The sequence below is a fragment of the Carettochelys insculpta genome, chromosome 5 (assembly GCF_033958435.1).
Source record: "Carettochelys insculpta isolate YL-2023 chromosome 5, ASM3395843v1, whole genome shotgun sequence".
Lineage (NCBI taxonomy): Eukaryota > Metazoa > Chordata > Testudines > Carettochelyidae > Carettochelys > Carettochelys insculpta.
In genome coordinates this window covers 60,737,068-60,756,551 of record NC_134141.1, presented here as the reverse complement: position 1 = coordinate 60,756,551, position 19,484 = coordinate 60,737,068, and the positions used below count along the sequence as shown (strand labels likewise).

The 19,484-nt window shown below is 45.6% G+C and overlaps 2 protein-coding genes across 4 annotated transcripts in view; both read right to left on the bottom strand.

Annotated features, from left to right (window-relative positions):
- TMED7 (transmembrane p24 trafficking protein 7) overlaps positions 1-19,484 on the bottom strand; it is a 304,389-nt gene that overhangs the window by 67,287 nt on the left and 217,618 nt on the right. The window lies entirely within an intron of this gene.
- Positions 1,376-18,635, bottom strand: CDO1 (cysteine dioxygenase type 1). Of its 3 annotated transcripts, none has more exons than XM_074994174.1 (5): positions 18,396-18,635; positions 11,535-11,612; positions 8,301-8,458; positions 5,404-5,573; positions 1,376-2,127 (listed from the first exon to the last, which is right to left on the bottom strand). In XM_074994174.1, the coding sequence occupies exons 1-5, from the start codon at positions 18,572-18,574 to the stop codon at positions 2,047-2,049; spliced, it is 666 nt and encodes a 221-aa protein (XP_074850275.1). In that variant the 5' UTR covers positions 18,575-18,635; the 3' UTR covers positions 1,376-2,046. The 3 variants fall into 3 exon arrangements, with proteins under 3 accessions (XP_074850275.1, XP_074850278.1, XP_074850277.1); XM_074994177.1 differs by lacking the exon at positions 18,396-18,635 and adding an exon at positions 11,788-11,902; XM_074994176.1 differs by lacking the exon at positions 18,396-18,635 and adding an exon at positions 11,704-11,883.

The following is a 19,484-nucleotide window of genomic DNA, read 5'->3' as shown; positions in this document are numbered from 1 at the left end:
TAATGAGGTGCTGCATATCATTAGCATCTGCCACGGTGGCTCCTTACCATGCGCCTTCCGAAAAGAGGGACTAGTGTGGCCACAGCCATTTTCACTTAGGCTGCATCTACTCTAGCAAGTTCTTTCGAAAAACTTTTCAAAAGAAGGGGACTCTTTCAGAAGATCCCCTGGAGTATCTACACACAAAAAGCATTCTTTCAAAAGTAAATCAAAAGAATGAGGTGCACCCTTCTAAATCATTCTTCCTTTCCTGTTTCAGGAAGAGGGCCCTCTTTCAAAAGCTTGAAAGAAAACATGTAGATGCTTCACAGGCCCTTTTTTTCCCCAGAGAGCAGTCCTGACGGGGGCCTGATTTTTCAATCCCTGGCCTGTACTTTCAAAAAAGTGTGGGGCTGTGGGGACGCTCTCTTTCAAAAGAGCAGATCACTCTCTTGATCCGCTTGTGTGTGTGTGAAAGAACTTCTTTTGAAAGAGTGCGTTCTGAAGAGATCTTCCAGAAGGGCTTCTTTCGAAAGATCTCTGTAGTGCAGACATAGCCTTAGCATATCACATGGTCTCCTGCACGTTGGATCAATAAAGAGTTTCTTTTGTGAAGGAAGTTAAAAAAACAAAAAGAAGTCTCCCTAATTTTTGATGGATTTCAGTATTTATTGTGATTATGTTGTGAAAAACTCCTGTGTATTGTACCTCATGGGCTACGTCTATGTGAGAAGCCTCTGTCGACCGAAGTAATTTTTGGAAGGGATTTCCTGGCAAAACTTCTGTCAACAGATTGAGTCTACACATAAAAGCAGATCAAAAGAGCAATCTGCTCTGTGGACAGAGAGCAGCCAGACTGCCCAGCCCTCTCTTGACATAATGGTTGACTGCAAGCTCTTCAAAAATGGCTGCTTGGTGAACTGGAAGCCCTGTTGGTCAACAAAAGGGCCCCAGGGCATTTACACGGCTGTTTTGTCAACCAAACACTGTCGAGAGAGGTGTTATAGCTGAACGGGGAGAGGTATAACATTGCCAACAGATGTGCTGGGTTCTGTCGACAACCTGTTGACAAAGTGCATTTGGCATGTAGACACTCCAGGGGTTTTTCCTTGAGAAAAGCCTGGTTTTGCTGGGAAAAGCCTCTAGTGTGGACATAGCCAGGGTTAAGGATGAAATCTTGGAGGCACAAAAAAATCTCACTAACTTCAGTGAGAACCAGAATTCATAGCACATTTCAAATGCTTTTGTCTTTTTAACGTATCTTCTAATAATGGTATTGCCTAGGTAAGATTTAAGACGGATTCATGAGACATCTACTGAGGACAGAATTAATCAGGAGTAATGAGTATTATGTATGTATTTTAGTTATCAGAAAAGAGGCTGCAAGGTTTTGAAATTTGTGCTCAAATCCAGTTTTATTTAGTTTCTCTAAGGCCTTCAGTAGCTACACGGCTGGACTCTGGAAACTGGATGTTAGCCATATTAAACATAGTTAGTCTGGATAAAAAGCCAGACACTTGCCCAAATCAGTTAGCTTTTCAAATGTCATTGTACATGAAGTGCATTATTGCTCCTTTTTAAAAACAGATCTGGCAAATGAGGTTAAAAAAATAAAAAATGCACAATTACCAAAATGTTCCAGAGCATCAAACCATAAAAGACTTAATTTAAAAAACAAGACAACTGCTGCTAACAGTATCTAATACATTAATGGCACATATTGTTAATGGTGACTTGATGCTCCAAATACATTGAATATACATACCAGATAAAAAGACCTATACAACGTGTGAAATGGTATTTAAAAAGCCTATTACAGCTATTCCCAGTACAATCTCAAAAATGGAATTTAACAGAGGCTAGGATCAGAAAAACAAGATACTTGATTATGACTTTACAACAGCCTATGTAAAGGCATCTAACCCCGCTAGCAGCTCACAGCACTAGTCACCTTAGACTCCCATAAGTGGTATTCATTCAGGACAAATACATATTGCCAGGAAGCTTCCCTGCTGTGTTTCTATGCACAGGTTATTCAACTACAGCTGGCATCAGCTATACAATTCTTCAGTCCCTGGGCAAACATTCCGCAGACCTTAACATTAATTCTGGTGCTTCCCAGTTGTTCTCTTGTGATGCTGCTGTTGCCTGAAAAAAGAGGAGAGTCTTTTAAAGATTTAAAAGTAGATTTTGATGCCCCATCTACTTAAGGTACTTGTATGGCCTTCATTATCATAGCAGCCCGGGACCTCCATTGTCAATGTTTTTATTCCCTGCTCTACAGAGGTGTTCTGAGAAATACCATTATCCCTAATATACACCTAGAGAAGGGAGGCAGAGAAACGCCAAAAGATTCTGTGTGATCTCAGGCAAGTCCATTGCAGAACAGGGAATTTAACTTTTGTCTCCCAAACCTCTGACTTGTGCCCTATCCACACCACACTATCCTTCCTCTCGTACCTATTGAATTAAGCTTAAACCTGTCAGCAAAATTAACCCCCAGTCTGGTGGGACAGGGGTGAGACTCACCTCACTGGACTTGAACATGAATGCCTACCAGCAAAACACATGATGATGTACTCTGCCTATCAGAGGGCATGATCCAGATTAAGAGTTTTTTGGCATGCAAGCTCTCTATATCAATAATACAGTATAAATCAGTGCTGTGCAACCAGTGTGCCATGGCACACTGGTGTGCTGAAAAGCAGCGCTTAGTGTGCCCCAGAGCCATGTGCTGGGAGTGCTGTCTCCCGCTCTGCACACCCCCCACCTCTTGGTGGGAGAAACGTGGCGGTGGTGGCAGCAGCAGCGGCTCTGGGGCGGCAGCAGTGGCAGTGGGGACAGCTCTGAGGAGGCAGCAGCAGTGCCTCTGGTAAGTCACTGGCATCAAGTTAGAGCAGGGAGTGGGGGTGGGGGTAGCTGGCTCTGCGGGGAGAGGTGAGGGTTGGGATAAAGCAGGGGCTAGAGGTGACTGGTTCTGGAGGAGGGGTGTGAGTCTGGGTTAGAGTGGGGAGCTGGGGATGCCTTGCTTTGGGGGAGGGGAAGGGGACTGGGTTATATATATATTGGGCATGCCTTGAAATTGTAATGGGTGCTGAAGTGTGCCACAAGGCGATAAAGGTTGCCGAGCGCTGGTATAAATGTACAGCAGCACTCACAAAGTGCACTCTAGAGCCACACAGTTCTCTTTTTAAACACCTGGCAGGCTAATTTCTGGGGAAAGTCACTGGTAAGTTCACTGCTTGGCGTGTACAACCAGGTGCACGTATGCACGCAATTACTGAATAATGGGTCAATTAACTTTAAAAACCTCGTAACGCAGCAAAGGTGCTCAATTAAACCCTAGCCAAACATTTAATGACATCTTATTGAAAAGGACACCAGGAGTTTACTTGCAACTTTTGCTTAGCTTGACTGAAGAAGAAAAGCCAACAGAAAGTGTGCTATATTTACAATATTTAAATTTTCAGGTATCTTTCCTTGTTTCTAAGAAAACATAAACACAGTTAGCACTAGTCAGTCTCCTTTGTAATTTTAAACTCCCCTCTCATATTGCACTTTATTGCTTCCCCATGTTCTTTTGACACTTGGTAAATAGCAAAAAAAAAAAAAAAAATGTGTTTTCAATGAGCTTTCCAGAAATCCTCTCTGAAGCTAAAAGTTTTTGCAGCATGCAGTCATTTGAAGCAGCTGTACGGCCAAAGCCAGGTTCCATTCGGCCCCCATTAGCTAGTTGCAATTGCTGGAACTAAGTGGAGACACCCAATGACTAAGATGTTCCCCACACAAAAAAATCAGCTACAACATCCTATCATAGGTAGAAATATTGCCAGTTGCTACAGAACAAAAACAACAAAATGACCAAAAGTTCAAATAGCTATATTCCAAATGTTCTACTTGTTATTACACAACCAGACCAACAAAGACATCCTGTCAAGTAAAGTGCATTAAAGAAAGAGAAAACACAAGCAGCAAAATTCTTGAACTCTTATTCTCATGTGACTGTACTCTTCAACATTTTTTTCAATCTATCTTACTTCTGGATGATGAGGACTATAAGGTGTTGTCTGGAAGACTTTTAATTGTGCACAGTTTGAAGTTTGGGTGCTTCAGCTGGTTAAATCAATTTTCTACCACTTCAACATGAGAAGCTGCAAAGAAACACAGCTATTTGCATTGTGCTTGTTGGACTGGTGGGATGTTGCATTTACACAAAGCCTTAGCTGAAACTCACCAGGTAATAGCTCAGTAACTCATTACCTACTAGTCCTTCAGCAAGACTGCAGAGTGCTTGGCACTTCTCATCATCAAGCCTTCTGTGAGCAGCCAGCCAAGCCATGGGCAATCCCAAACAAGGTTCTGAAGATCTGCCTCATTTCTTCACCATTGTAGGGTTGCCAGCTTTCCCAACCAGGCAAACCAGACATCATTTGCGACAGTGGTGTCTGGCCCATCCAGTTGGGAGAGTTGGCAACTCAACTATTAAGCAGCCTTCTTCCTATAAAGTTCTACATTGTGGATAGGGTTAGACAAACTAAAGCATTCCAAAGGGAAGCCCATCAAGCACTACTCCCAACCTGGTACTGACAGCTCCAGCCAGAGATCAACACAGCATTGGTGCTGTGCCATTAACCAGACCAGCCTTGCTCAGGAAGTCTCTGAATTCCCAAGTGTGTCTTTAAAATGTCGGGATGCTGTATTAGTTTTTGTTGCCAGCAAGTTACAGGGAGAAAACAATTTGGACTTGAAATCCGAAACAGCTTAGCCCAACAACACCCTCAACTCCTTTTGCTAACAAAGGGAGCTGAAGGCTTGTCTGTATTTCATTTTTTTTTTTTTACAGGGATGCCCGGAGGAAGATGGATGAACAGAGCCAGTGATACCTAAATCCAGTTGTAGTTCTGACAAATGACACTGTCCCATCTGCAAAATGGAGATAATCTTTACTTCCCTCCAAGGGATGCCATGAGCATAATATTTGTACGAGGCTTTGAAGAAATAAAGGAAGCACTGCAGTTTAAGTGCAAAGTAACATTTAAAACTGTGCAGTATGGAAAACTTGAAGTTGACACCAAAACTGAGCTTCCTTTTGATGATTTTTTTTTCAGTCTAGTCTAAAATGAGCTGGTGGCCCATACCTAGAACTGTGAATGTGCTGGGAACCCACCAACAGAGCCTACGGCTGGTTTGGAAAGATGGACAGCAGCCCAGCAAGCTCGCTCTCTGCTCTGTTGGTGTGAGGATGCAGGGTAGCTGAACACAAAAGGTAATCACAAACAGAAATTCAGTCCTGTAGCACTGTAAAGACTAACAAAATAATTTATTACGGGATGAGTTTCCATGGGACAGACCCACATCTTCAGATACAGACCAACACGGCTACCTCTCTGTGACTACAAAGTGTAATCATGAGTTTGTACTTACACCAGGAGTCCTCTCTCCAAACTCACTATAGAATGTCATTTTGACTTTATGCTTGTGTCCCGTTCTTTGGTCAAAGGTGTTACAGCTGTCAAAAGGTGGGCTGTACAAGTGTAAACTAACAGCAGACTCTGTGTGGCTTGTGTTCTCCACACGGTGCAGGCCAATGGAGTCTAGACAAGCAGGACAAGAGAGAAAAGGCTATATTAACAGACAGCTCAAATAAAATCTGGCAAGCGCAGAAGCACCATCACAACCAAAAAGGCAGTGCACGCTTTCAGAACACAATCTTCACTCAGAAAAGAGAATTTGGGTTTTACTCTTTAGAACAAAACTTTTTGAGACTTCAGAAGTTCTTGCTCCCTAAAGTTTCTGTTTACAGGTCTTGCCTGTGTTAGGAAGAGGACACCATTGGTAATTTATTATCAGGTGCCAGGAGAAGACACTGGTGTTCTGATGATCTTGGATGGAAGATTTGTTTTTCTTTAAAGAGAAAACAACAGAACGTTTCAGAGGAAAACAGGTTTTTGCATTGGAGCTAGTTTTCAGCCTGATAACAAGGACATTAATTGTGTTCAAATGGAACTACTTGAATTTCAAATGTAAATTCACAGGAAGAAGACAGTTGCTTTCTTTCACAGCTGTTCTTCTTCCAATCACCTTTCCCCATTTGCCTGGGCTTTTTTCAAAGTGACAAATTAGCAGTGGGGTATGGGGGCCAAACATCCAATCTTCACTAAAACAACAAACACAACTGAACAGGTAATAAAAGAAATCACTGTCCACAAAGGCACTATTAATAAATTAAGGGCACTTTCCAAGAACCAGGGGGCAGAAACAGAGTTATTATAAAATTCCTAAAGTTAAAACTGAATCTTACAAAACTCATTCTGAGTAAACATTAAAGGGCAATTTTTAAAACTACTCAAGAGCCCAAGTTTATAATTCCCAGAGCAAATGCAACTCAGCCCTCTAGGCTTATGTAATATCTTACATAACACTCAGCCCTTAATTGCACAATGTAGCCTAGACACCATTATTGTGGGAACCACTGGTGTTCTCCAACTTTGGTACATTTAAAATATATGCCTCTAAGATTCACTTACACTAATTTCATGCAATGAGGGGAAAAATCCCAAAGTTTATATTCACGTACTGAGAAATTAAAATCAACTCACTCTGTGGGCAGTCTTACAAGTACAAACCCCAAGCAACAGGTGCCATCACAAAAAGGAACTGCCATGCTACATGGGATATTCTTTCTGCACTAACGCCATTTATTTGGATGTACAGCTATCTAGACAGAAACACAAGCACTGTACTTAAGGCACTGTTAAAGAGTTACGCAGGCACAGCATTTTGTTTTCTATTACTTTTAAGCCAAAACAGCCAGTCAGGAAACACAAAGGAGGAACTAAGCATACAGTTCTCTCAGAAGATGAAAATAAATTTTTCAAGATATTTGTTTTACTTGCAAACTTCTCTTAACGTGGGAGAAGTATACCTGGATAACAGCAGAGAGTTCATACAAAAAGTTGTATAGAAGCTGTTACACAAATTGTGATCAGCTCGAGGTAGCCAAGATGCTCCCCAATTTCATATAGTATTGTGCATTACTTCACATGGGGAGTTATGCGGACCACTCAAGGTTTAATCTGTTGGGTGCACTTGTACATAGTAATCAACATTATTCAATAAAAAGGCCCTAACCTCACGTCCTACCCCCAAGTCAAGGTAGGTAAGAGCTGCTGTACACCCCAAAGAGTATGGAGAGAGGATTCTAAAAGATCACAGCAATGTACATTTCAATCATTATCCATTTTATCTGGCTGTTAGCCTTACTGATCATGTGGACACCTACTATTCTATTAGGCCACGTCTACACTACAGAGATCTTTCAAAAGATGCCCTTCCGGAAGATCTCTTCAGAAAGAACTTCTTTCAAAAGAGTAAGTCCAAACACAAAAAAGTGAATCAAAAGAGCAAACTGCTCTTTCGAAAGAGAGCATCCACACAGCCCCCGCTCTTTCGAAAGATCAGGCCAGGGACTGAAAAATCAGGCCCCGTGAGGACTGCTCTTTCAAAAAAAATAGTCCTGCGGAGCAGCTACGCATGTTTTCTTTTGAAAGTAGCTTTCAAAAGAGGGCACTGTTCCTCAAACGGGAAAGGAAGAGCGATTTCAAAAGGAGCATTGCATTGTTTCAATTTACTTTTGAAAGATCACTTTGTGTGCAGATGCTCCACAGGATCCTTCGAAAGAGCCCCCTTCTTTTGAAAAATCTTTTGAAAGAACTTGCTAGTGTAGATGCAGCCATAGTTTTGTTCTTAGGCTTTCCACTGTAGCTCAAAAGGACCTTTCACACCTAAGAGATATTCACAAATCCAAACAGAGAGGCCTATATGAATTCTGGATTTTCATGCATATGATTTGCCTATTGTTTTATATTTTTAACTTCACAGCCACACACATTTTCATTTAATGATCTGGAACTCAATCCTGCACGACTATGACCATTCAGGAGCTGTTGCAGGATCTTAGCCTTTAATGCAATATTTTAATAATGAATTTAGAGGAGTGGGTGATTTTGTCCATGGTTTAAGTTTAAATACAAGTTTGAGGAGAAAGTGAGTCTGCACAGGCATTGATATAGTGTGGCTTGACACAGTCCTGACTGATATGATTTAGCTGGGATTGGTCCTGCATGCAGAAGGGGGTTGGACTTGGTGACCTCCTGAGGTCTCTTCCAGCCCTATGATTCTATGATACGACAGGGTTAGATGTCATACAAGAATCAGTATCAGTAACATCAGTTCATTAAAGAGTGAACTTTTCAGTTAAGAGTTTTCATCACTGATGGGCAGAAATGGAATGGTCATATACGAGATTAAAACAATCTTACCATTGATATAGGCACACTGATTTTCCCCCAAAACTCGTTCTGATTTCTTAATCATTGCTCCAGTCCCTCTTTTCCCTGGCCACTCAAACAGGGTCTCTTTTAGATTCCCCTGAAGGATCTTCATAAAGCAGTGTGAGTCTGTGTGATCATGAATACTGCTAGAGAAACATAGAAGAGCTGAACTCAGTGTGAGGTACACATTTAATACCACCTACTAGAACACACAACAGACTACTCCTGGAAAATTTTGTGCCAACAATTTGAAGATTCTCCACACGATACTTTTAAATTCTGCATCTTTTATTTGTCAATAAACACAGTAATCATTCTAATTTCAATTGTTTTGATAATTTGTTTCAAAATGCCTGCCAAATATATCTGTAGCAGTAAAGACAACAAAAAAAGCTTCGAGAAATGTCTTTTGACAAATAGATTCCTTCTTAGGCGCATTAATACAATTTTTTTTGGTGTAAATTAATTATGACTCTAAGAGAAATGCACTCCTGCACTCCTCAAACATTGCAAAGCCTTGGGGGAATCAGGAGTAACAGAGAAGCTGAGGGACAGGGAAGTAATTGCTGAAGGGTTGCTGTGTGGGGGTCAAAAAAGTATGGAAAATGTTTTTTCTTGGGAGGGGAAACTGCTTGGGAGCTGAGACGCCTCCCCCTTGCCCTAGCCTTCCTCATTAGGCCAGGCACATCTTTTCCTGTTCCCGAGTGTGCCTACACCAGCTTGCCCTCCCCATGTGTCCCTGAACCCCCATTCAGCCACCCATGTCCCCCCATCATCATGTAACCCACCCCCACTTCTATTGAAACCCCACCCTAATCTGTCTGCCCCACTACTCCTTCTGAATTCTAGTCTATATATCTCCCTGAAGCCCCTTTGGTGCTTCTCTGTCCATCCATCCCCATATCCTGGACTTCCTCATGTGGCCCCATGTGCAGGGCACTGTGAGGAAAGCAGCCTCTCCTCTTCCCAATCCTCAGCTGGCTGCAAGCTGGTTGTTCTCAGTTGTGGTGCCACAGCAACCCTGGTGGGTAAAACACAAAATTGCACTGCCTCTCCCAAAGAATGTATTTTCTGCAGAGAAAAAAAAATCTGCAGGGGACATGAATTCTGTGCCTGTGCAGTGGCAGAGAATTCCTCTACGAGAAACAGATACTATAGTGTATTGTACAGTTATAACAGTATGTGCAGGACATTAATGTTATCATACACTTATCACATTATCAGAACACCAGCAAATCTCAAAGGAACGTTCACTGGGCTTGAAATACACTCACTAAAGCCTGATGTATTAAAAAGCTGTTACAATAACTTAGCAAATATAGGTGTTGGAAACTTTAACAGGTAACTATTAGCTGAATGATTAACTGTATCAGCTAGAAACAGACTGAAAAGAAAAGCCCAGGTAAGAAATCCTGGCTGTTGAGAAACAAGAAAACACTTTCCATGGATTCCGCTTGGGGCAAGGATTTTATCTTTCCTATCGGATAGAGATTAAGAATAAACTTGAAACTCCACCCCACTATCTAGGAGCGGGAGTGTCCTACTTCTCGATCTTCAGGGCTTCTTTGCTGCTGAGATGGACATGAGGTAGGAGAAAGGATGTTTCAACTGAATTTAATAGCAACAGCTAAACTGACCAGACAGAGTTGTTCATTTCACTCTGCTGTTTGGCAAAGCTGTAAGCAGCAGCAGCAGCTGCACTGGAGCAGGTTGGCTACCTACTCACCAACAAATTTGGGTTGCTATATTTTCAACCAAGGGTTAGAAATATAATTAACTTAATATAAATTAAAGGTTCACTGGTGCAGACATTGCTAATTTAGAACCCAAGACTCCCAAGGGAAAACTGTCTCACTATGACAAGTGGATTTCTTGACCCTAATATACTAGACTAAACAAGCTTCCATCTAGAATATGAAGGATTTAAGTGTTTATACACAAAAAAAATGCTTCAATCCAAACAGAAGTTGTATTGCTCTTCACTTCTAAGATGCAGGAAATTTCTCTCTTTTCCTCTTTTTTTTTTTAAAAAGGCAAGTTCATGAATGCCACATAGTCACTCCCCCAAGATTTTCTCATGTTAACTATTTACCCAGCTTAGCTTATACAGAGAATGAAAACCACCTTTGGTATCATTCTAGACACCTGGGGATGCTTCTCCAAGTCATAAACCAGGATGTTGTTTGATAACTCAGTCTCTGCTTAGAAAAGACCAGATAGTAACGAGAAGGTGGGCTGCAGATCTAGACCGTTTTCTTACATCTGCTTGTGGAATCACGCCACCATTCAAAACTAGACCTGACAATGTTAATTCATTTTCACATCTAAAGCAAACAATTCTAGTTTTTCTGCTTAAGGGCAGAGTCAGTAACTATTGGACAAAAGTCTACAGTCTACAAAACAAAACAAAAATGATTTGATTAGCCAACAAAGTTGCAAAAGAACTTGGGAAAGGCAGATCCACCCCCACTTCTGCTGACACATGCATATCACACAATAAGCAACAGTACTGGCATGTTGAAGTCTGCAGAAGAGGCAGGGCATACAAAATACACACAAGAAGTCTGAAACTGCTGCATACCACAGAAGAAAACTCTGCAGGGACTTCTGTGTCACTATCACTATGCAGATCCCTCAGCCAACGCTCCCATACATCCCACATATATCGGTCACACCAGCTGCAAAGTCTATTGCTATTTAATAGCTAAGATTGCAGCCACAAAGTGGCCTTCTTATGCAGTAGCAGAGGGGAAGGGAGGGATGAGAAAATCTCATTCCTTCCCACAGCCAAGCACACAGATGAGGAGTTAAAATATATATAGGTGTAATTGAACCAACAGTTTTATAGCTTTTAATATATGAACCTGAACCTGCAGCCTTGCTCAGGCAGAATTCACATGAAGCAACTGGAGTTTTACTTAAAGATGAAAAGATCTATCTCTGTAACTGTAGGGTTAAAAGAAGCTCAGTGCATAAAACAGCAGTTTAGACTTGGTGGAAGACTAAAAACTGCAGAAATGCCCTAGAATCATGAGATGTGTAATTTTGAAAATTACACTCTTGGTGCACTCATCATTGCTACTTCTTTTGTTTGTAATCAGCAATGAACCACCCATTAATGCTTGTGACATAGACAGTTTGTCTTTTTATAGGACCCAGAGTATTGTACAGACCAAAAATAGTACTTTCTTTATTTCTATTTGCAAATCTTTCTACACAAACCTGCCATGTCCTTCACCCCAGCATAAGATCATCAAGTTGAACTTTCCATTTCCTTTATCCACAAGATTTCTCGTGTACCTGAAATGGAAAACATCTGATTTTTAAAAATGCATATGTAGACATGCAAAGAAAACAATGAGAACTATACAGATGGTGCAGGGCAGCTTACATTACAAGATCTCTTCACTTTGGAAATCAAAATGACATGCAGAAAAAGTGAAATGAAACTTTTAAAAAGTTTTTGCCACTCCACCTTTTCAGGTTGGAAAAAACAGACACACAGGAACACCTGAGAGCATCAGTGAAACTGTTAAATTAAAGCCAGTTCTGAAGTTTGGAAGTATGTATCTGACACTGAAGTAGAAGAGAGAATCTAATCAAAATAGTTGCCGAATGAGATCACTTCAACAGCAGGCTTTATAATTAGAAACAGAACACTGCAAGGAAGAAAGGAAAAGAAATGTATGCATTTGTCTCCAACTCAGTTTCACATATTCTTGGCTTTCCTTTCTGTGACTGCATTCTTTTGCATTCAGCAAAGACTTTTTATAATGTGAGGCTCACTATATACTGTTTCTTTCCTGGACTTTTTTTTAATTTTGGACTTATAATTTCTTTGTACATCTAAAACTCAGTACCAACAGAATAATTTCTGTCCAAGAGCTATACCCAAAACAAATCTCTGAAGAGCAGAAGATGTTAAAACGTTTCCCGTATTAAATCAAATACACCAAAAGAAAAGCAAAAAAGGCTTTCTTTTTACAAGCATGCTATTCATGTGGGCTGTGTCTAAACTAGTAAGTTCTTTTGAAAAAGCTGGGCCTTTTTCGAAAGAACCTGCGGCGCATCTAAACACAAACTGCTCTCTTTCGATCTGAAATCAAAAGAGCGCATCTTTTCTGGAGGATCTCTTCCACTCCCGGATTAGGAAGAGTGCCTTTTTTCAAAAGAATCTTTCAAAAAAAAAAAAAAAAAAAAAAACCCACAACAACAACAACGAAAAAAAAAGATGGTGTACATGCTCAGTGAGCCCTTCTTTCGAAAGAGGAGGAATCCATGATGCCGGCCAGCTGGAGTGTGGAGACACCCTGGCCAGCGCTAGCGGAACCTGGCTTTGGCTGCTTTAGAGGAAGCGGAGAGTGTGGTAGAAGCGAGGACGTCAGCCCTCCCAGCCCTCCCTGTAGAGACCGGAGCCAGCACGTTCTGCACCCAGGTGACCCGTGACCTCCAGGGACTCCCCACGGAGCCAGCCAAGGATTTCCAGGAACCCACCCCAGCCACAAAAAGGAGGGCACCCTCATGGATGGAGCCAGAGCTGAGGGACTTGCTGGGCCTCTGGCATGAGGAGGACGTCCTCAGGACCACCACGGGCAAGAAGTACAAAGCCCCCAGGTGTGCCCAGCTGGCCACCGGCCTTCCCACCTGAGACCACCCTGGCTGGACTTTGGAGCAGGTGCACTCCAAGGTTCAAGAACTATGCCAAGGCTACGTCTGGGCCAGGGACGCCACCAAAGCTTCTGTAGGGAGCTCCATGGCCTCCTTCCTGGTAAGAACAGCTCCTCACCCCATTCCATCCTCGACAAGGCAGCTGAGGAGATGCCTGCTCCACCAGCAGGGGAGCCAGGACCGGACGGGGACCAGCCTGGACCCTCCAACCAGGCCAGCATGCTGGATCCAGAGTCCAAGGGCAACTCCATGGACTGGACCCTCGTGATCATGGTGCCCTCTGGCTTGTTGAGCCGTACCACCTCATGCTGGATGTCCCTGGACATCGTCAAGGGACCCTCCAGTCAGTGGACAGATACACAGGAGACTGCCTGACCCTAGATGCCCCACTGATAAGCTGGCCCCTAGCATGCAATCATGCCCACAGGTGACATTTGGCACATGCCCTTGTGGACAGTGCCAAGGACTGTATGCATGTGGGGTTGCCCGGGAAGGGCCAGGCTGTGCCCAGCTCACCTGCCACCCATGCAGTGATCCCCTGTGCCTAGACACCCCCCTTGCCCACTAGTCTGTTTCCGGGGGGGCAGGGTGGCCCACAACAGTCAGCCCATGCCCAAGGCATAGCAGAGTCCATGTGTGGCAGGGCCTGACATGCAGGGCATACATGTCACCTCTCCCAGGACATCACTGTCCTTTGGCCAAGCATGGGGAATGAGGGGCCCAATACTTGAGGCTGGGCTGCGGAACTGATGTCCTGTCTCTCTCTCCCCTTCCATCCTTCGCACTGAGCCATCCGAGGGCCAGGAGAGGCACATCTCACCGCTGGGGCCGGTTAACCCCATCCCTGAAGTCAGGCCATGAAGACCAGGAGAGGTGGGGCAGAGGGCCAGGATACCCCCACCACCAGCGTCCAGGTGGGCCTGCAGCCAGAGGGCAGGTGGCCGCAGGTGGAACAACGAGGCTGCTGTCTACATGGCTGCCCTCTCCTCCCAAATGAACGGGCGGTGGAGCAGCTGCTGCTGAATCGGGCTGACCTGACCTGGCCTGGTGGCAGGAGGCATGAGCTCACTGACCAGCCAGTCAGCTGACCAGCACAGCTTATCACCCCCTGCTGCCCTTGCTGCCCTGTTCCCGCCCGACCTCCGCCCTGCAGCCTTACAGGGCTTCGCCAACTGGATACTGGCCACGGTGGACCCCACAGTGCCAGTCCCACCACCACCCTTCCCAGCACACCCACCAGTGGGATCCAAAGAGCCAATACTCAGGCCAGTGCCTGAAGACCAGGGCAGTGTGTGGACCTCCTCTGGCGACTCCTGCATCTGCAAGTCAGAGGGACATGCTGCCTCTTTCCAGGAGTCACACACAGCCACGCCATCCCCCCGACCCCCACCCCTACAATGAACCAGACTTTTATTGCCTCAGTGAGCTCTGCTGAACAGAGCTGCCAGGGTCCCTTTTTAAGTCAATGTTCTGATCAAAAACCAGATGCTGGGAAACCGTACTTTGCATGCCTGGGGCCCTAAGTATTACGAGAGTTTCTAACAAAAAGTGTACCTCTGCCGCAGCCACCAATAACCCGTGGGAGATTTTCACTTGGCATGCAGAAGTTTTTCTATTTATGTTAATTGGCTCTTTGTTTGCTTAATTTGCTATTTCCCTCCACAAGATATCCCACAGTTTTATTCTGTCAAAATAGCATGGTAACAGCAAATTATTTTCATTTTGTCACATTTCTTTTAATTTCATTGTACCCTCAGGTTAGTTTCTTCATTCCAACTCAGGTTCTTGACTATTTTTAACTTTGATATAAAAGTTCTCTTCTATGTGAGTTCACAATGTAGGAAGCTTTGTCTGATCAAACATGACACAGTGTATCATTTCTGCACAGCAGGTGTGGCTGGCTAAGCAGAAAGATACTACACATAATTGCACCATAACCATGCTCATATCAGAATAAAAGCTTCAGGGTTTGTTCTCAGTGGGAAAAAGTCACGCAGTAAACTCTTTCATATCTAGCATTCTATCATCCAGAACTCTCAAATAACTGGCATTGTAACCATAAGCAAATTTGAGTTATGTTTTCCCCAAGTACAGTAGATAAGTGAAAGTTAATACAAATAAATAGAGCAAATACAGTATGTTTACAGTGTACAATACTACTGTTGTTGGTAAATAAAGTACTCTGCGCATATTTTTGTTTGTTTCTTAATATTTAAATATTGTTTTTCTTTAGTGTTATACATTGCTAGTATACCTCTCTACTACCCAGAATATTTGAATATCTGAAAACCGCCCAGTGCCAGGGCTGCCAGATATGAAAGACTTTACTGTATTAAGAAGAAAGGAATTTATTTTTTTTAAATTCAGTATAATGCATCCATGGCAAAGAAAAAATTAAGAATGTTTTAATGTGCAGAAATAATGTATGTTTGAGTTACAATGAAAATACACCAGATACAAAGGGAGAAACCAGTATTTGGAAAAGTAACAATCACTGTTAAGCCCCAACTGATATTCTACTTTCTTCTATGCTTAACCAGCCTAGACTATGATTAAACAAACAAACAAAGTCTAGTGATATCAGAAGGGGCTGAGGGGTAGGAATCGAATAAATAGGTTACTTCTCATATATGCACACACATCCCCAAGTGCTCAACAAAACTAGGGCTCACACTTCAAGGCGATGTGCCTTCCCTCCATCCAAGATTTAGGAATGCCGCCCAACCAACACACTTAGAAGTAGCGCTGGGCAGGAAATGGGTTTCCAGTCAAGCAAATATTTTCAAGAATGCAAAAGTTTTCCAGTCCATATCAAGATGAAACTGACCTTTCAATATTTTTCCACAAGAAGTAAGAATGAGAGACATACCCACTCCAAAGCAGCAAAATGTCTGATGATTAGGCAACTTGCTTAGGATATGGGAGACCCAAGTTCAAATGTGTCTTCTTAATCAGGTTCCCTTACTCTCTGGTCATCATATTAAAGGGAAGGATGTTAATGAGGTTAAGATGCAAGACTGGGATACAGATGGAATATCTATTCCAGGTTCTGACAAAGAGTGCCTATGTGAACCCAAGAAATCACTCTGCAGGTTTAGTTTTAGAATGTCATTACTTTTCCTCACCACTGATCTATCACTAATACATTTCCAATGGTCACAGTCTTAAGTGTAAACAATGTACCAGAGCCAGGCAGACAAAGTAGTAAAAACTGTACCCTGTCCACATGTAACCGCACACAGGCAGAATCAAACCTGGGACCTCTAGAGCTGGTGCCGCTACAGTTTTAACTAAAACCTGTGGGGGGAGGGGCTCTCAGCCTAGGCTGTAGAGAACACTCATTCTTTCTCTGGGGAGCGGTCTAGGTGCTACTACATGGGGCAGGGAACCACACATAGGTGTGTTAGTTATGCATACATGCCACCAGCTCTTCCCTTAGTAGAGTTACACCCAAACTGGATTGAGACCTAGTATAGCTGAGTCTGCAGCTCAACGCCTCGTCTTCAAGTGGTGGATAACACTTGCCCTACTTTTCATGGGGCAGGAGGGGGAGAGAGATGAGGACAACTCCTGAATGGCGGGAGATAATGAGCCCCAGAGAAAACCCTCCAAGGAGAGGCTCACGCCTAAGCTCAGCTCTAGGGCTTTCAGATGTGGGCCTTTACCCCAGGAGTGCTCATGCGCTAACACAAATGCGTTAGTCTTTAAGGTGCCACCGGACTGCTTGTTGTTTTTGACTGGCCTGGGGATTAGCCGTCTAGGGGGAAGGGGAGACGAAATCAATCCGGCACTCAGGTCCGCCGGCTGAGCGCAGACCCGCCCTCTCCAGGAGACCACAGGCTGCCACTGAGCCCTGACCTTCCCCCGCCAGCTCCAGGAGCGCCCCTCGCCCACGCTGGTCCCCGAGCTCTGCGCAGCACGGCGGTGAACTTCGGCCGACTCCAACTGAGCCGCGCCTCTGGGCGTAGCTCTAGGACAGCTCTGATTGGCTGCCGGAGCCCCGCCCCGGACCTACCTCCGCACAGCCTTTTGCCCGGCAGCTAGGAAACCTGCGGGGCGGGGCGCCGAGTCGCGCCGCCCTGCCCGCTGCAGAGGGGGGTGTGTTTGCACTAGGAGCCCCACGAGCAGAGCGGGAGGCGGGGCAGCGGCAGGCCCTGGAGCCCAGCGAGGCTGGGGGTGCAACGGCGGTGCCGCCCCAAGCAGCACAGGGAGACGGGGGCGCAGGGAAAGCGCATCGCAACGGCCCCCCCCGGCCCGGCCCAGCGAAGGGGAGTGGGTGGGAAGCGGCAGGGGGCGAGGGTCCTTGTAGGGAACCGTTGGCGGAGCAGGGCAAGACGCGCCGCCGCGGGACAAGAGCCGGGGGCGCTCCGCGGGGCGCACACGCCACCCTTCCCATCCCGCCCCTGGAGGGGGGCGGTGCTGAGTCGGCCTGGGCGCCGCACTCCTTGGGGAAGGGACACCCCGAGCTCTCCTGGTGTCGCCTACGCTGCTTCCCTCCCCCGGGGGCGGCCCGGCCCAGGCGGGAAGGCGGCTCTGCACAGCCCGCCGCTGCGGAGCTGCGCTGCCTTAGCCTCCCGCGGCTCAGCGCCAAAACAGTCCCCGGGTTCGTAAGTTTCCAGCCGCCCGGCTTCAGCCTGGCTCCGCGCAGCCTCCCGCTCCCCGGCGGCGCCTCCTGCACATCTTCGCCGCTAGGGGGCGGGCGGCCATCTCAGAGCCCGGCCAGGAGGGAGCGGGCTGGCTGGGGCAGGGGCTGGCAAGCGCGAGCGGCCAAGCAAGTAGACAATGCAAGTCCCGGGCACCGTAGGTCCGGCTGCTAACACGCGAGCCGAAAGCCGTCGCCACAGCTGAGCAGCCGCTAGGGGGCAAACCTCGTCCCCGGGCCTGAAGCGGCTCTGCCTCAGTTCCAGCCATGTTCCCCGCTTTGCAACCGACGGCAAATGAGTTCACACCGCAGTGCTGGTTGCCGCCGCCAGCGGTCCCCTCGCCCAGCTCCCAACCCGCCGAATGTGCGCTGATCGCAAAGACACCGCCTCCTCCAATTCCTCAAGCCGATGCTGAAAGACTTGTGAAGAAAATACTGCCACAGCGGCACGGAAGGCGCACAAGCCGCTTCGGTTTAATGCAGGCTGCTCGCATAGCGGTCCTACTTACAGTCTAGGCTCCACTCCTCTGAGCTCTGCTGATTTCACTGTAGTCTCTCTCTCTCTCACACACACACACACACACACACAGAGCTTCCAGGTGCTGCTCCCTCTCTGTCACACACAGCTTCCAAATACTGCTGCCATTTCTATTAGGCACGTTTATATGGCTTGCTCAGTGCGCTGTCACTTACTCTAGAGACAGGCGGCCCCTTTTTGAGTTAACCTCCCCCCCCCCCGCCAGTTGCACTGAGCTAAGAAGACTTGGCGTTACCTGAACTGGTCAAATTGGGCGTATCTCATCCACTCCCCGGGGTTGCTCTCGTACGATTCCATTACGGCTTGCACTTCTTCGACACTGACTTCATCACTGGCAAATAAGCGATGCAGGATCTGGATCAGTTCCTGTAAAGTCTGCGCTTTCCACACTTCAGTTTGCGCCAGCTGCTCCATGATGCACCTCTCACAACCTGCAGCAAGCAGCAAAACTGCTCCTGCTTGGACGGACAGTCACCTGCCCTCGCTAGCAGACAACGAATTTCCCTGCAGCTTGCTGCTGCTGCGGGCTCTATTTATCCTCCTGCGTTACAGTGGGAATGTACCAACTATCCAAGGAGGGTGGGAGGGACGTTCACACAGCTAGTTAGTTCGCTACGGGACCCTGGGTTGTGGTAACAGACAGAGCCAGCCCCTCGCCCCACGCCCGGCGAAGAGGTCAGGTGTGGCTTCTCAGCCCCCTCCTTTTGTATGGGAAGGTGGCACTTCTTCAGCGCAAGGTTCTGCCCTGCTCCCGGCCAGTTCCTGCGGTCCATTTGAGTCTCTTTTAGGTGCCAGGCTCCGTAGCGATTAGAAAGCCCCAGGCTTGGATGCTGGAGGGAGCAGACCGGGACGTTAAAAAAAGAGTCATGCTTGACTCCCACTCTGATCCAGCTGACCTCTCCGCTTAGTCGAGTAAAGTGTCCATCACCACAGTGACTCTCTCAGGCTAGGGCTACGCTACTGGAATATTTCAAAACAACACACCTACACCTGAAATGCGTTTTGAAATAGCACCCAGCTGTTTTGAAACAGCATTTCCAGACATATAACGCTATTTCAAAGTCGTGCCATTGGATGCCATTATGGCTTCTTTCAAAATAGCTCTATTCAGGGTCTTAATAACGCCAATTTAGAAACAGGCATTATTCCTCCTGAAATGAGGGTTACTGATTTCGAAATAACACACTTGCTAATTCACATTGCATGTGCATAGTGTAGACACTAATAAAGTTATTTCAAAATACCACCTGTTAGCTTGAAATAACTGTACTGCAGAGGTAGCCTCAGAGGAGTGCACTGCTGCTTCCCCCTTATGGGCTGGGTC

Excerpts from the sequence above, each read along its gene's own strand:
- CDO1 (XM_074994174.1), bottom strand. The coding sequence starts at position 18,574 with ATGGAGCAGCTGGCGCAAACTGAAGTGTGGAAAGCGCAGACTTTACAG. Across the intron at positions 11,613-18,395 it reads GCCCAATTTGACCAGTTCAG|GTACACGAGAAATCTTGTGG; the intron begins GTAACGCCAAGT and ends TTTCCATTTCAG. Across the intron at positions 8,459-11,534 it reads TGGGGTGAAGGACATGGCAG|CAGTATTCATGATCACACAG; the intron begins GTTTGTGTAGAA and ends ATGTTTCTCTAG.